The following is an 18,269-nucleotide window of genomic DNA, read 5'->3' on the forward strand; positions in this document are numbered from 1 at the left end:
TACTAAACTATGACATTTTTGTCACATTTCGGACGACATACTAAACTATGACATTTTTGTCACATTTCGGACGACATACTAAACTACGACATTTTTCTCAAATTTCGGACGACATAATAAACTTTGACATTTTTGTCACATTTCGGACGACATACTAAACTATGACATTTTTGTCACATTTCGGACGACATACTAAACTTTGACATTTTTGTCACATTTTGGACGACATACTAAACTATGACATTTTTGTCACATTTCGGACGACATACCAAACTATGACATTTTTGTCAAATTTTGGACGACATACTAAACTATGACATTTTTGTCACATTTTGCACGACATACTAAACTATGACATTTTTGTCACATTTTGGACGACATACTAAACTATGACATTTTTGTCACATTTCGGACGACATACTAAACTATGACATTTTTCTCAAATTTCGGACAACATATTAAACTATGACATTTTTGTCACATTTCGGACGACATACTAAACTATGACATTTTTGTCACATTTTGGACGACATATTAAACTTTGACATTTTTGTTACATTTTGGACGAGATACTAAACTATGACATTTTTGTCACATTTTGGACGACATACTAAACTATGACATTTTTGTCACATTTCGGACGACATACCAAACTATGAAATTTTTGTCACATTTCGGACGACATACTAAACTATGACATTTTTTTCATATTTCGGACGACATTCTAAACTATGACATTTTTGTTACATTTCGGGCGACATACTAAACTACGACATTTTTCTCAAATTTCGGAAGACATTAAACTTTGACATTTTTGTCACATTTTGGACGACATACTAAACTATGACATTTTTGTCACATTTCGGACGACATACTAAACTTTGACATTTTTGTCACATTTTGGACGACATACTAAACTATGACATTTTTGTCACATTTCGGACGACATACCAAACTATGACATTTTTGTCAAATTTCGGACGACATACTAAACTATGACATTTTTGTTACATTTTGGACGAGATACTAAACTATGACATTTTTGTTATATTTCGGACGACATACTAAACTATGACATTTTTGTCACATTTCGGACGACATACTAAACTATGACATTTTTGTCACATTTCGGACGACATACTAAACTATGACATTTTTGTCAAATTTTGGACGACATCCTAAACTATGACATTTTTCTCAAATTTCGGACAACATATTAAACTTTGACATTTTTGTCACATTTTGGACGACATACTAAACTATGACATTTTTGTCAAATTTCGGACGACATACTAAACTTTGACATTTTTGTCACATTTTGGACGACATACTAAACTACGACATTTTTCTCAAATTTCGGACGACATATTAAACTTTGACATTTTTGTCACATTTTGGACGACATACTAAACTATGACATTTTTGTCACATTTTGGACGACATACTAAACTATGACATTTTTGTCACATTTCGGACGACATACTAAACTATGACATTTTTGTCACATTTCGGACGACATACTAAACTATGACATTTTTGTCACATTTTGGACGACATACTAAAGTACGACATTTTTCTCAAATTTCGGACGACATATTAAACTTTGACATTTTTGTCAAATTTCGGACGACATTAAACTTTGACATTTTTGTCACATTTTGGACGACATACTAAACTATGACATTTTTGTCACATTTCGGACGACATACTAAACTATGACATTTTTGTCACATTTCGGACGACATACTAAACTATGACATTTTTGTCACATTTCGGACGACATACTAAACTATGACATTTTTCTCAAATTTCGGACGACATATTAAACTATGACATTTTTGTCACATTTCGGACGGCATACTAAACTATGACATTTTTGTCACATTTCTGACGACATACTAAACTATGACATTTTTGTCACATTTTGGACGACATACTAAACTATGACATTTTTGTCACATTTTGGACGACATACTAAACTATGACATTTTTGTCACATTTCGGACGACATACTAAACTATGACATTTTTCTCAAATTTCGGACGACATATTAAACTATGACATTTTTGTCACATTTCGGACGACATACTAAACTATGACATTTTTGTCACATTTCTGACGACATACTAAACTATGACATTTTTGTCACATTTCGGACGACATACTAAACTATGACATTTTTGTCACATTTCGGACGACATACTAAACTACGACATTTTTCTCAAATTTCGGACGACATAATAAACTTTGACATTTTTGTCACATTTCGGACGACATACTAAACTATGACATTTTTGTCACATTTCGGACGACATACTAAACTTTGACATTTTTGTCACATTTTGGACGACATACTAAACTATGACATTTTTGTCACATTTCGGACGACATACCAAACTATGACATTTTTGTCAAATTTTGGACGACATACTAAACTATGACATTTTTGTCACATTTTGGACGACATACTAAACTATGACATTTTTGTTACATTTTGGACGAGATACTAAACTATGACATTTTTGTTATATTTCGGACGACATACTAAACTATGACATTTTTGTCACATTTCGGACGACATACTAAACTATGACATTTTTGTCACATTTCGGACGACATACTAAACTATGACATTTTTGTCAAATTTTGGACGACATCCTAAACTATGACATTTTTCTCAAATTTCGGACGACATATTAAACTTTGACATTTTTGTCACATTTTGGACGACATACTAAACTATGACATTTTTGTCAAATTTCGGACGACATACTAAACTTTGACATTTTTGTCACATTTTGGACGACATACTAAACTACGACATTTTTCTCAAATTTCGGACGACATATTAAACTTTGACATTTTTGTCACATTTTGGACGACATACTAAACTATGACATTTTTGTCACATTTTGGACGACATACTAAACTATGACATTTTTGTCACATTTTGGACGACATACTAAACTACGACATTTTTCTCAAATTTCGGACGACATATTAAACTTTGACATTTTTGTCAAATTTCGGACGACATTAAACTTTGACATTTTTGTCACATTTTGGACGACATACTAAACTATGACATTTTTGTCACATTTCGGACGACATACTAAACTATGACATTTTTGTCACATTTCGGACGACATACTAAACTATGACATTTTTGTCACATTTCGGACGACATTCTAAACTATGACATTTTTGTCACATTTCGGACGACATACTAAACTTTGACATTTTTGTCACATTTCGGACGACATACTAAACTATGACATTTTTGTCAAATTTCGGACGACATTAAACTATGACATTTTTCTCAAATTTCGGACGACATATTAAACTATGACATTTTTGTCACATTTTGGACGACATACTAAACTATGACATTTTCTCAAATTTCGGACGACATACTAAACTATGACATTTTTGTCACATTTTGGACGACATACTAAACTATGACATTTTTCTCAAATTTCGGACGACATACTAAACTATGACATTTTTCTCACATTTCGGACGACATACTAAACTATGACATTTTTCTCAAATTTCGGACGACATATTAAACTATGACATTTTTGTCATATTTTGGAGGACATACTAAACTATGACATTTTTGTCACATTTTGGACGACATACTAAACTATGACATTTTTGTCACATTTCGGACGACATACTAAACTATGACATTTTTGTCACATTTCGGACGACATACTAAACTACGACATTTTTCTCAAATTTCGGACGACATAATAAACTTTGACATTTTTGTCACATTTCGGACGACATACTAAACTATGACATTTTTGTCACATTTCGGACGACATACTAAACTTTGACATTTTTGTCACATTTTGGACGACATACTAAACTATGACATTTTTGTCACATTTCGGACGACATACCAAACTATGACATTTTTGTCAAATTTTGGACGACATACTAAACTATGACATTTTTGTCACATTTTGGACGACATACTAAACTATGACATTTTTGTTACATTTTGGACGAGATACTAAACTATGACATTTTTGTTATATTTCGGACGACATACTAAACTATGACATTTTTGTCACATTTCGGACGACATACTAAACTATGACATTTTTGTCACATTTCGGACGACATACTAAACTATGACATTTTTGTCAAATTTTGGACGACATCCTAAACTATGACATTTTTCTCAAATTTCGGACGACATATTAAACTTTGACATTTTTGTCACATTTTGGACGACATACTAAACTATGACATTTTTGTCAAATTTCGGACGACATACTAAACTTTGACATTTTTGTCACATTTTGGACGACATACTAAACTACGACATTTTTCTCAAATTTCGGACGACATATTAAACTTTGACATTTTTGTCACATTTTGGACGACATACTAAACTATGACATTTTTGTCACATTTTGGACGACATACTAAACTATGACATTTTTGTCACATTTTGGACGACATACTAAACTACGACATTTTTCTCAAATTTCGGACGACATATTAAACTTTGACATTTTTGTCAAATTTCGGACGACATTAAACTTTGACATTTTTGTCACATTTTGGACGACATACTAAACTATGACATTTTTGTCACATTTCGGACGACATACTAAACTATGACATTTTTGTCACATTTCGGACGACATACTAAACTATGACATTTTTGTCACATTTCGGACGACATTCTAAACTATGACATTTTTGTCACATTTCGGACGACATACTAAACTTTGACATTTTTGTCACATTTCGGACGACATACTAAACTATGACATTTTTGTCAAATTTCGGACGACATTAAACTATGACATTTTTCTCAAATTTCGGACGACATATTAAACTATGACATTTTTGTCACATTTTGGACGACATACTAAACTATGACATTTTCTCAAATTTCGGACGACATACTAAACTATGACATTTTTGTCACATTTTGGACGACATACTAAACTATGACATTTTTCTCAAATTTCGGACGACATACTAAACTATGACATTTTTGTCACATTTCGGACGACATACTAAACTATGACATTTTTCTCAAATTTCGGACGACATATTAAACTATGACATTTTTGTCATATTTTGGAGGACATACTAAACTATGACATTTTTGTCACATTTTGGACGACATACTAAAGTATGACAGTTTTGTTACATTTTGGACGACATACCAAACTATGACATTTTTGTCAAATTTCGGACGACATACTAAACTATGACATTTTTGTCACATTTTGGACGACATACTAAACTATGACATTTTTGTTACATTTTGGACGAGATACTAAACTATGACATTTTTGTCTAATTTTGGACAACATACTAAACTATGACTTTTTTGACCGATTTTGGACGATAAACTGTACTATGACTTTTTTCGGTGATTTAGGACGACATACTATTCTATGACTTTTTTAGGTGATTTTGAACGACATACTATACTATGATTTTTTGACCAATTTTGGACGACATACTATACTATGATTTTTTTTGACCAATTTTGGACGACATACTATACTATGACTTTTTTGACCAATTTTGGACGACATACTATACTATGATTTTTTTGACCAATTTTGAACGACATACTATACTATGACGTTTTTGACCGATTTTGGACGACATACTAAACTATGACATTTTTGTTAAATTTTGGACGACATACTAAACTATGACTTTTTTGACCGTTTTTGGATGACATACTAGTCAGAACTCTATGGCATTCTGACTAGTATGCCTTGCAGCAGCAGGCACTAATTACATCTTATTCTTCACCAACAACAGTGACACAAATAATTCAGGAATGTGCAAATGGTCAAACATAAAACTTTGAAGTGTCCCTGACGTCAATGAAAAGGCCAGTGACATCAACAGTGGTTCACACGAGATCTGAATGTTTTTCATTCATGCATTGGCATAGCCATAGTTATGGAAATATACACAGGTTAACTATAGTGATATTGCGGGTGGATGATTCATTAAATTGAAGAAAACCTGGGTATTCTGGTCTGTCTAACTGGTATTCTAACTGGCAACCTTCTTGCTGTGAAGCAACAGGGATAGCCACTGTGTGATTTTATACTCTTTATTTTCCCTCACTGTTTTATCAACGAGTAAAAACCAGGTGAAAAGTCAGGGTTCCACTGACCTTAACATTTATCCTGTAACATGGAAATCAATATACAGTCAAACTAGTGCTGCAACGATGCATTAAACAACTGATCAATAATCACATTTAAGTTTTAGCTTCTCTACTCGTCTATGACTGCAACCCATTTTGTTTCAGAACAATATATGGATCAAACCACTCGCCGATGAACGGATAAGCGATAGAGTAATCATGTATGACCATGGTGACCCACAGCACGGGTCGTTTACTCTGTGTTCCAACATCATCATGATGACTGGATCATGAATCCACAGACTAACATTCAACAATCAGACCATTTTAAACTTCTGTGGTCGTTATGAGGGAAACTTTGCTGACATTTCAAAAATGATTAGGGGACAATTATCAGTTTGACTTGTTTGAAAAGGTTCACAGAAACATAGGAATTCTGTTCAACCTTGTTCTTCTTTGTAATTTATTCTTGTAAAAACTTCTATCCTGTTTGAGTCTGTAACGTTGCTCCTTTTAGATGCCATCTCTTGGTTCAGAGCTCCCCCATGTGGCTGTACAATTCCATTACACACATCTCAGGTCACAAGAGTCACACACACACATACATTTAAGAAGATCTGTATAAAAAAGTTTTATTAACAAATGCAAAAATATCAAACATTTAAACATGAAGCCATTGTGGGCCGATCTTCAGAAAACCCACAGCTTCTTTAAAAACAACAAGAGCTTCCTTCAGAAGATTAAGCACATTTGAGTGTTCATGGACGAGGTGTGTCACATTCAGGTGGTGGACTGAGGACATCCACTGGAGATTTACAAAGTCATAATAAATAGAATGCTTCTGATGGTGATGAACGGCAGGGTAAGATCCTGGAGGACGGATGAAGCAATTCATGGTGGAAGAGCAAATTTAGACGCTGCTCATCTCCTCCGTCTTCACACTGTGTGCAACACAAATGACATGGGTGAGTTCATGTGAATTTTACTAATAAAAAAAAGAAAGAAAAAAAAAGGTGCAATGCATGATGGGGAGAATTTAAAGCACAGCAAAATACCAACGGGGGCCATTTTGACAAGTTTTAGCAGGAGATTCACAGGTGGTGCTGGTTCCCATGGGTCATTGCAATCCTTGAAAGCTTGTGAAAATAGCCCTGAATAGACATGGGTCATTGAAAGTACTTGAATTTTGTGCAAGAAAGAAGTGAAGTTGATATTTAGGTAAATGTCTCCCTTGTTTGTTACGACGCCACCTACTGTTTCACACCCTGCATTGCTTGATGTCTCTCTGCCGTTGACGCAGAACAACGAGCGAGTGACGTTAAGCAAAAGAGAGCAAATGACGACGCGATGCCTGGGAAATACAAATTCCAAGGACAATAAAAGTGGACGCCATGGGCGAAGTGGCTCTTATAAGTTGCCCTCTCATCTTAAGCTGTTACAGCACATTTCGTCCTTGAATTTGGAGAAATTGGTCCTGGAAAGTCCCTGAATTTGGTGCCAATCAAGGTGTGGGAACCCTGACAATGGCTTTGTCCAGTAAGTAAGTAAGACCCTAAAAGTGGGGAAGCTAAATGGAACTCAGCCATCATTTATTTGATTATTTATTTTCCTCACTGTGTTCCATCGTGAGTCGGACAGGGAGTGACACGTGTGATCGGTCAGACCGCTGGGGTCATAAAATGACTCACATTAGACCAGGACTGTTGTTACATTTACTTGTATTTACCAAAAAGATCTGCTTTGGAATCAGAGTCAAATTCTCACAAAAAGTTAGTGCTCGCTTTTGAAAAACAGGCTTTTAGTGCAACAGAGAATTGTGAAGCCTCTTTTGTTTGCATCAGTCTAATTATTCTGGCTGAAAGAGTTTGAGAACATTTCTGCAGAGTGAGGAAAATGACATTTTTAATTAAATCTACAACATAATTAAAACTGTGAGCAGTGGAGGCGCTCCAGGCCAGTCAGGCGTGAGCATTAAACTCAAACTAAACTAAAACACAACAGCAGAGAAAAAACAACTGTGATTAAAGAATAGTTGTTGAACATATATAAACACAGATGGTGTCGTCACCTTTCAGAGTCAGGTTTTCTCTTCCTCTTTTATCTCTGTGAATGGGAGAAGAATAAATATGTAACGTACTATAATTCCAGTCTAAAAACATTTGTTTTTGTATAAACATCCACTCACCAGATTTCTTCTCTTCTGTTTCCTTCCTCTCGTCATCGACTCTGGGTCTTTTCATTCCCTTCTTGGGACTGGACACGTTCCTCCTGCCACCTTCGCCCTCGTCCTCGGAGTCGGAGAACTCCTCATCACAGGCTATCCTCTTATCTGTGGCACGGACTGCAACCACACAACAACACACACCAGTTAACCATGTGGCAGGTGGCACCATGGAGCCTGCATCCAGGTCAGGTCCCATCACATCACCACAGGCCAAAGGTCTGATTATCAACATGTGTCATATTTACTGAGTGAAAAAATGAAAGTCCGTCTTACTGGACAAGCGTTTGTCAGGGTCGTCCATGTCCTCGTCCACGGTGTCGTCTGGGACAGCGTCCTCTGGGATGGCCAGCATCTGAACACCGGGGGCATGTGGAAGCATCCGCAGGTTCTCAAACAGCCGCTGTCTGAACAGTGAGAGACACACACACCAATGCATTCAGGTCACTGCTGCAGTTTCAATCACTGACCGTCAAATGACAATATCCATCCATCCATCTTCTACCGCCTTACCTTATCCCCAAGTTTTTGGACTAAATAAATATACATGTATATGTACATATATATATATATATATATATATATACATACATATATTTATACATATACATATATACGTTACGTCATACGTAATGTGATGTTCGTTTCATTTATTACAAAATGATTTGTGTCGTAATTTAAACATTTAATAAACAAACCACAATAATAGATACGTTTCATATCTGGCCACATAAAAATACATACATTATTAAAAGGATTAAAATAAACTTAAAAATTAGGTATACATGACAATTGATGAGTTAAATAATTGAAACATTTCCCCTGGGGGATTAATAATTGGTGCTTTATAATAGTGGTGATTTTTATTTTGGGATTATTATCATATTTCTTGTAATTTTTGGTAACTTTACTTTGTTTCTACATTATTTTGTTATGTTAGCATCAAAAGATAAATGAAACTTTAAGACCTATAAGCAGTGTTCGTGTGATTTTACACATTCATAGTGTTGTGAAATCAATTAACTCATAATAATCGTGATAATCATAATATCGTGATTCATTCTCTGACAATAATTGTATAATCTATAATCGTGACATCCCTCGCTATAAAGCACACATACTATCTTAGTTAGAGCGTGCAGGTTTCTCGACCAACATTACCTCCTCCTCCTCGACTATAAATAATTGCTTGTTTTTTTTCTTTCTACTATGACTAATGAAAAATAAGTAACCTGTATTTGTTTCCTATGATGTGTTATTCAATTAATCCTGATTAGAAACATTAAATGTCTTATGTTAACAAGTATTTGACCTTATTTAATACTGAATTTGGTTTGAACAATCTTATAATATATGTATTTTTAATTTTGCACTCATCTAAAACCTTTGTGAAAGTCAGAATCCTTATAACCACAACAATTTGCATAACCACTACTACAATGACATACTTGATCTTGTCCGTGTACTCCCGTGTGTTCTGGTTGGTCATGTTGGAGGGGCTGATGTGCAGCTTGAAGTTAGGGCTAAAATATTCAAAGTAGTCATTGTAGGGCAATTCTGCAACAGAAAGAACCAGTGACAAAAGTGAGTCCACAGCAGGAAGTGAGCCAACACACACAACTGTAGGAGGTGAAATATGCCGCAGATAAAGCCTCCAATGACCGGTGGTCTGGAATGAACAAACCAGTTAATATGATTTACTGAAGCTTTATAATCTACTGTGATCCTGACTGAAGGGAGGATGAAATGAAACGGTGGAGGGAGTTCAGTTAATGTCCTGAAATTCCATTAAGAAGACCGCTGGTCCATTCAACAGCCTGTGATTATATCCCTACTCTTTATGTTGCACGCGCTCAGTGGACAGAGTGCTGACTAAGCAACCTGTAAGGAAAGGTAGCAGGCAGGCTGACCCTTTCCAGAAGTGAGGTACTTGTCAAAACTGGATGGGCATGAGTATTCAATTATTCAAAGAATGCAAATAAAAGTGGCAGCAGCAGAAGTGCCCAAATTTAAGAGATTTCCTGAATGCATCTTGAAGCTGCTCCTCTAAGCTCAACACACTTGTAGATGACGCAGAAGTGGTGTTTTTTTCCCCTCCATGTCTGGAATTTACAAACTCTTCTCTCTAGTATTCAATAAACAGAACCAGTCTGGTTTTGTGAATATCAGATATCAAATTAAGTACTGTACCTTTATTGCTTTTTCATAGTTTAAAATGAATTTAGTCAGCAACAGCACTGAACATACAGTCACTATCTAGTTTGTTTTTATACAAACTCTATACATTCTGTGCAAAATCCACTGATTTTGAACTGCAAAAACTAAAGGGATTTGCAACACAGTCAATTACATAATTGCATATGACATAAGAATGCCTTAGTAATAAATATACTTTTGGTCAGCTTGCATATGGACATTGAGCTGTGTGCAAACAGAGGCATTTTTCTATCAGACCCCAGAAAACAATGTTGCAGAGCAAACACTCGACATCAGTGACAGCTGTCGGACTAAAGATCTCTACAGTGGCTTTAAAAAAGGCTCAAACATGAACATCAACCTTCATTTCATTGATAAGAGACGCACCGTCAGGGATTTCCGTGTCCAGAGCCACAGCTGTTTCATAGGTCCAGCAGCGGGCCACATTACGGATCGTATATCCTCCCCCACCGAGCATGAGCAGTGGCAGGTTGAAGGACTTTATGTACTCCACACACCGGGCGTGTCCTGGGTCAACCAACAAACACAATGCAACACTGTCAGATAACACGGCAGGTGATGCATTCAATGTTTCACACTCATGTCAGTGTGTCCATACCCCGAATAGTGAGGTTAAAGCAGCCAAGGCGGTCTCCTGAGAGAGAGTCAGCACCACACTGAAGCACCACAGCACTGGGCTGGTACATCTCCATCACCTTTGCCATCACCTGGAGGTTCACAGCAGAGGACTCACACTCACGTAGTGGTCAAAAATACTAATGTACACTTACAGTATATGTAGCTTTTAACTGTTTATTTTGTGTCAGCTGTGAAAAACGTGGTGGATTCATCATTTGTTCTTTTTTTCAAGTAAAAAAAATATCCAAACGTTGAGGTTGGTATGTTTTCAGTCAAAACGTGTTTTATGAACTATGATATCGAAACTATGTTAATTGCTTCCATCTGATTTGTAATAATAATAATAATATAATAATACAAAAATCAGCATAATAATAATAATAATAATATAGAGTCCAAGACAGAATATTATACAGTTCAAGGGGTAGGATTTAAAAAGTTCTTATTTCACCTGCCTCTTTTCAAACATGAAATATGCTCCTCTCTCCCATTAACACAAGTTTGTTTACTTCTTGTGCGCGCTGACCTCTGAAATGAAAGCCGGAAGTTATCCGTGTGAAACTCAGTCAGATGGGAGAGACAGAGAGAGTAGCTGAAAGTGGAGAGAGGTGAGGGATTGTTGGGCGGAAGGTTTCATTTTAAGGATCTGACCAACGGAACCATCTATAAAACAAAAGTTTTATACTTCCTGGGTGTCACGGCACAACTTATTGACAATGACTGGAAGTTACGATCCTTTGTCTTGACTGTCAAAAAACACAGATTATGTTGCTTTGTAGTGATGCACCGAAAACTCAGCCCACAAAAATGTCCAAAAAAAGGCATTTTCGGTTCTGCTTAAGACTTAAGACCGAAACAACGCGACTGAAACAGGATGTTGTGATGATGCATGCGAAAACTGGGACCAGCACGCGTCTGTCTATCCCCACTTAGAGTCTGTCCAAGATCAGTTTGGAACACCAATAAAACGGCTCCAACAAGATGTGAGGACACGGTGGAACAGCACATATTAAATGCTTTAAAGTCTCTTTGAGCAGAAGGGAAACTGGGCTGGAGACGGAGCAGTGACAGAAAAAAAAGGCTCGTCTGTCTGATATGTTAGATGAGATCCTCCTCAATATTTTCATAGAATCTCAATTGATTTATTCTTTGAAACATGAATATTAATCTATACTATAATTGCAATGCCTTGACTTTAGTGAGGTAAGTACTCTCAGTCCCAGCCATAACTTGTTTGTCAACATCCAATAACACATTTTACATTTACATTTCAATACAGATATCATGTAAGTCACATTTCACATAAACTTACATTGTTTACGTGTCATAACCTTGAAATAACGTAAAACGAATATGTTTATTGTCACAATATGATCAAATGTAACAGATTGTCTTCATGACAGATATCTACAATGAAATTGTAAATCCTGAAGAAGTCAGTAATATTTGCCGTTGCATTGTCAAACAACGTCTTTCTCATATTTAATTATTTATAAAAGTCATACTCACAGGCTTGAAGAGTTGCTCATACGACTCATCATCAATACCGTCCCGCAGAGGGAAGTTGACGGCGTAGTATTTGCCTTTTCCAGCTCCAATATCCTACAAACAGAGAAGGTCAGATGCATCGCACAGGACAACAGTGCATTTCCATTTCCATTTCCATTTCATCATCAGTTTGTTATATAACACTCAAATCTTAACATTTAAAAGCCCACAAAGACCACGCTCATGTATTCATATATAAATCATGATCTGTGGGTGAGTGAGTGAGGACAAAGGCTGAGACTCACCCTAAGGTCTCCAGTTCCAGGGAAGTACTCCCCATATTTATGGAAAGACACAGTCATGACCCTGTCTGTGGTGTAGAAGGCCTCCTCCACTCCATCCCCATGGTGGATGTCTATATCAACGTACAGCACCCTCTGGTGGTTCCTGAGAGGAATGGACAACACATATATAGCAGAGATGGTTTGGGGAACACAAAAAATCTCATCAAGCTTAAAGGTAAGGTTGGGCGATATTTATGATCTGGATGTGAATTCCTTTCATTTCCTGTCGTTGTCGTTGGGATACTCACTTGAGCAGCTCCAGAATGGCCAGCACGATGTCATTGACGTAACAGAATCCGGACGCTTCAGATTTCTTTGCGTGGTGAAGTCCTCCAGCCCAGTTCACCACGATGTCGGTCTGTTGTCGGTTCAGCTTCACTGAGCCAGCTGACCATAAAACAAACACACAAACACACAAAGACACAAACAAACAAACACACAAACAAACAAACAAACAAACGTTCAGGTTAAGATGATCCTAACTACAGGTCGACTGATGTTGTTTTTTCCCGGCTGATACTGATACAGTTTATTACTAGTTAATGAGACCAGTGACTGATATTTGGAATGAATATGTATTTAACCAAAATTACTCACACTTAGGGCTGAAAAAGCTGAGAGAGAGCAGTAGACGTTTTTACCCAAGTTAAAGAAAAAAATAGATTTTTATTTTTTAAATCATCCAAATAAAAAATCCGATTTGGATTTAAAATCGATTAATCGCCCAGCACTACTTCACACTATTATTGTGACACCACCTGGAGCTCGAGAACACTAGAACTTTTATCTATAGGGACTGTTTTAAAAAAGGATGTGACTCAACCTGGTCAGTTTTGCAATGTAGTACTTATGATATTATAGAAGTATAATAACGACTTTGTCAGCAGGGAATAAGTAGTGCAGTTACTTACCTACACATACATGAATACCACTCAGTGCAAGACTTTCTAGAGACTACTTTCAAGACTACTTTCTAATGGGTTTTTTGGGACTGACCTGCAGAGCCTCCGGCAGAGAGTTGGCAGAACTCAAACAACCCATCAAACACAGGACAGTCCTCTCCGACGTTGACTGCAAGACAAGAATGGTGAGAGAATCCACAATTTCACATAATAATATAAGACATCTGTAACCCAGTGCTTTGATCGGTTGCTGCATTGTGTGATGTCACCATGTGTGATGTCACAATAATCTCAAAAATAAAATGCAGCAGTATGAACGAGACTATCGCAGAGGAAGACGAGACACAGTACAACCGCACATGATCTCTATTATTGTGATAATCGTGAATGTGACTTGAAAATCCTGTTTAACTCGCGAACATAAAGTCTTTTTTATGTGCCACAATGGCGAGCTGCGTCTTTCATCATGACTTATAATCATCGCATTAAATCAATGCCGACAGAAGACTGTGACTGTTTAAGTTTAAAAATCTAAAATGTTTTGTTCATTTATTTTTTTTCAGTCATCGCAATAACGTTGTGAATCTTGATTTTTTTTTTGGGTCAGGATAATTATGGTATTGTGTAATTGACCCATGCCTGGTGGCAGCAAGCGTTTAGTTAGTGGACTTCATGTGATAAAATGTAAATGATTTACCAGGTCCTTGAATGCATCTCGTTAGCTGCTCCCTTTAGCTGAACGCACTGTGAACCTTGCATTTCTTTCACTCGCTCTCATGAGCTGGATTTTAGAATATACAAATGTTTGAATATTGAATATTCAAATAGCTCTGCATTTTAGTTTGTGGTCCACCTGGGCTTTGATCAGTAACGTTGCGTATTTCAAACACCGACGTTACAAAATAACACAGTTGAACTTACTGACAGAGGCAGAGTCTGAGGTAAAATCATTGCTTTTGTCAACGGCCTTTGCTGCGGGGAGTAAGCAGTTAACAAATCTGACACAAACTTTTGTTTGCAGTCCAAAAGCAGCTGAATCAGTAAACATATTTCTAATATGAATAGTATGAGGTTCTGACCTGTCGTCAGCCTCACGAGACAAAGAGGCACATGAACGTCAGGTGTGTTGTGGCGGATGTTTGCCACTTTATCTTGCCATTAGACAGCCTCTTCTGACTCAGACCTGAAGCTGGTATTCATTTGTAAACAACTCACTCTCCTGCACCAAGTTCCATAGAGAATATATGTCATTTTCCCTTTGCTGATCACCTCCTGTCTCCATCAGTAAGTTCAAATGTTTTATTTTGTGACTTTGGTGTTTGAACTACTTTGTTGGGATTGACCTCAGTAACATAAACTTAGCAGTTGAGGCAGCAGTAGACCAGCAGCTCTCATTAACCATACAAGATTTTGGACTTTGAAGCGAGAGAGTGAGCAGTTTACAAAATTCAGTATCTACTTAGAAAAGGCAAGATAACGCGATGAGTAAATTCTTCGTATATATTTTATTGTGTGAGCCTTATGTTAACGTGACTAAATTCTGTTTTGCCATCTGAGACCATTTTCTGCTCAAACCTTTTACAGTACAAACATTCTTACTACCACACTAACCCAACACAACCCTAACCCTAACTAAGTGAGTTTGTCAATGTGTCGCCCAAATACTAAGCAGTTGCCATGGTTACTATTAGTTGGCAGCAGCTTGATGTTAGCAGGAGGAGGTAACATGTAGTCATGTTACAATGGCTACAACCACACCACCGTTTTTTCCCCTCTGGCACGATTTAATCATCGATTCCACCTTTGCTCCCAAAGGTCAAGATCGTGGCTTCGTTTTGATCGCTATTCAATTTACAATCGAGATTGTGACACCACTATTATCAAACCATATGCACATTACTTGGCAGTCAATTTTCCAACAATACATTCCAACAATCACTAATTCCAACTTCTACATTGTTTTTTAACTTACTTTTATAATCTGAATTTATTTGGACTTATTTGAAGATATTTTATTTATTTTATTTGTCTCTCTGAACTGTGAACCTATGGTTTGACAATGACTCGACGTAAGGACACCTCACAAAGCCTTCAACTACTTACAGCGCTTCATCTGCTTGCTGAACTCACACATGTTGTCAGGCCGTATGGAACGCAGGAACTTGATGTAGTCATCACTGTGGTACTTTGTCATGTCGTCTCCTGTGGCTTTGTTTGGTCTCTGAAAACACACATTTATTAGCCTTGTTCTTTCAGGCACAAACACTTTATTTTACGATATATTGTGAGCTAATAAACATACATATATTTCCATTTTCTTGTACAGTCCATAGTTTAAGAGCAGGTTGTGAGTCATCCGGATCCGATGTGGTTTCATGGGATGCCCCTGTCCATAGTAATAATTTCCAACGTCACCTGCAAGAAGAAAAACAGGGAAACACTTCAATACACACTAATATGTGTATGTGCCATGTGCAAAGTGAACAGACGTGATAACTTTAATTACAGTGTTCAAGAGAATCAAAGAGAGTATAAAACAAATGGTTTGGTAACAGAAAACCCAAACTCCACGCAGAAAGGCAGAAAGGCAGTTGTTCCGACCAGGTCGTGAACCCAGGTCTTTTTGCTGCATTATTATAATGTATTATCATATATTGGTAAAGACAACAACATCCACCAATATGACTAATGACTACAACAGCAGGATGAATAGGCTGTTACCCCCTTGACGTCTATGCTTGCGCCCTCTGCTACTATTATTTTTTTTTATGTTTATGCTGCGACAGGAGTAATTAAAATACTCTGTTAATTTCACTACAGAAGAGACTAAATGTATATCGGCTAAAGCACTCCTGATATATTGGCATTAGAGCTGCAACTACCGATTACGTTCATCATCGATTAATCTGTTAGTTATTTTCTCGATTAATCGATTAATTGTTTGGTCGATAAAATATCAGAAAACCTTAAACAATGTTGATTGGTGTTCGTCAAACCTGGAAATTATAATATTCTCTAACCCTAACCATTTTGTCCACAAACCAAAATTATTAACTTGTAATGATTTATTTGTTATCAAGAGTAAAGAAATGAAGAAAATACTCACATTTAAGAAGCTTAAACAATTGGAAATCTTGTTTTAATCATGAAAAAAACTGATTAATTGTCAAATAATTTAGTAATCGATTAATAATTGATTCATTGTTTCAGCTCTAATTGGCATATTGGATATCTGCCAAAAATCCATTATTGTGCACCACTACTTTCTGAAACTGAAGCAAACACATGCAAAGCAGAGAATCAGTTTCCTGTTTACACAACAAGCGTTTCCAAATGCTCACGTGACAGACATGGGACGCTCACGAGGATGCAGATCCGATTCATCTGAAAACACCTGGTTTACTTTACATTAAAGGCGAGTAAAGATTAGCAACACACTATTGATACAATACTATACGTATTGTGTGTTTAAATTGTGGTTTCACAGCCGTCACACAGTTACGTGTAGTTAACACACTTCTTAACGTCTATTACGTATATAAGTTGTGTGTGAACGCAAAGTGCAAAGTTAATCTTTGCTTTGATTTGCGTGCTTTTTAAACCAGTTGACACAGCGTGACAACGTTTAGCATCAGCACGGAGGCCGGTTAATCGACGCTCATTAACGCTGCCTGCTCGTTAGCTAAAAAACACCATTCATTCAGCGGCAGCAGCAGCAGCAGCTAAGCGGCTAGCGTTAGCCGTGCCTCGGCTTTGAGTGTCCCGTACCGTCATAGAAGTAGCAGACCTTCTTCTTCGTCCCACCCGCAGCCGTGTAGGCCATGATGTTAGGAGCACTCTGTTGTTTTCTCTTGTTTTAAGTTGGTTGGAAAAGACTCAAGCGTCTCATCATAGAGGAGCCAAGCTGAGCTCTATGGTGGGAGGGGTTACTGTGGAGGGGCGGGGCCTGAATGTGGCGCCTGTTATACAAACAATCCAATGATGCTGCTTCAACATCGTGGCTTTATAGGTTTTAATACTATGTGAGGAAATGCACAGGTATGTGTAAGTACTATCATATAAATGTTATTAGAATTATGTTACACATTGTTATTGGAAGTGACAGAATGTGGTGTCACAAAATTATAATACTAATATTATTATTATTATTATTATTATTAATAATAATAATAATAATAATAATAGCAATACTAATTATAATAATAATAATGTTCACTTTCCAAAGAGCTCAACTAAAATAATTTCACTTGACGTACTGCTCTGACAACACTAGATGTCAGCATGATCGTTTTTTTTGTTTTATATTCAGTTGGATGTGTAGGTTTTTTTTTTAC

General features: G+C 36.7%; 1 protein-coding gene across 3 annotated transcripts; it reads right to left on the reverse strand.

The window, feature by feature from the left end:
- Positions 1–6,751: 6,751 nt before the first annotated feature.
- LOC131444222 (histone deacetylase 2) lies at positions 6,752–17,859 on the reverse strand. 3 transcript variants are annotated; one of them, XM_058614459.1, is made up of 14 exons: positions 17,704–17,859; positions 16,238–16,350; positions 16,066–16,156; positions 14,030–14,104; positions 13,282–13,420; positions 12,995–13,136; positions 12,711–12,803; positions 11,182–11,290; positions 10,950–11,090; positions 9,815–9,923; positions 8,643–8,773; positions 8,331–8,486; positions 8,214–8,248; positions 6,752–7,086 (listed from the first exon to the last, which is right to left on the reverse strand). In XM_058614459.1, the coding sequence occupies exons 1-13, from the start codon at positions 17,756–17,758 to the stop codon at positions 8,223–8,225; spliced, it is 1,380 nt and encodes a 459-aa protein (XP_058470442.1). In that variant the 5' UTR covers positions 17,759–17,859; the 3' UTR covers positions 6,752–7,086; positions 8,214–8,222. The 3 variants fall into 3 exon arrangements, with proteins under 3 accessions (XP_058470442.1, XP_058470440.1, XP_058470441.1); XM_058614457.1 differs by having other exon boundaries at positions 16,039–16,156; XM_058614458.1 differs by lacking the exon at positions 8,214–8,248 and having other exon boundaries at positions 16,039–16,156.
- Between the last annotated feature and the right edge of the window lie 410 nt (positions 17,860–18,269).

This window comes from Solea solea, chromosome 17, assembly GCF_958295425.1.
Source record: "Solea solea chromosome 17, fSolSol10.1, whole genome shotgun sequence".
Classification (NCBI taxonomy): Eukaryota; Metazoa; Chordata; class Actinopteri; order Pleuronectiformes; family Soleidae; genus Solea; species Solea solea.

Coding starts and splice junctions, on each gene's coding strand:
- LOC131444222 (XM_058614457.1), bottom strand. CDS start 17,758: ATGGCCTACACGGCTGCGGGTGGGACGAAGAAGAAGGTCTGCTACTTC. Junction 16,351..17,703: donor GGTCTGCTACTTCTATGACG/GTACGGGACACT, acceptor TTCTTCTTGCAG/GTGACGTTGGAAATTATTAC. Junction 14,105..16,038: donor CAGCAAGCAGATGAAGCGCT/GTAAGTAGTTGA, acceptor CTTGTCTTGCAG/TCAACGTCGGAGAGGACTGT.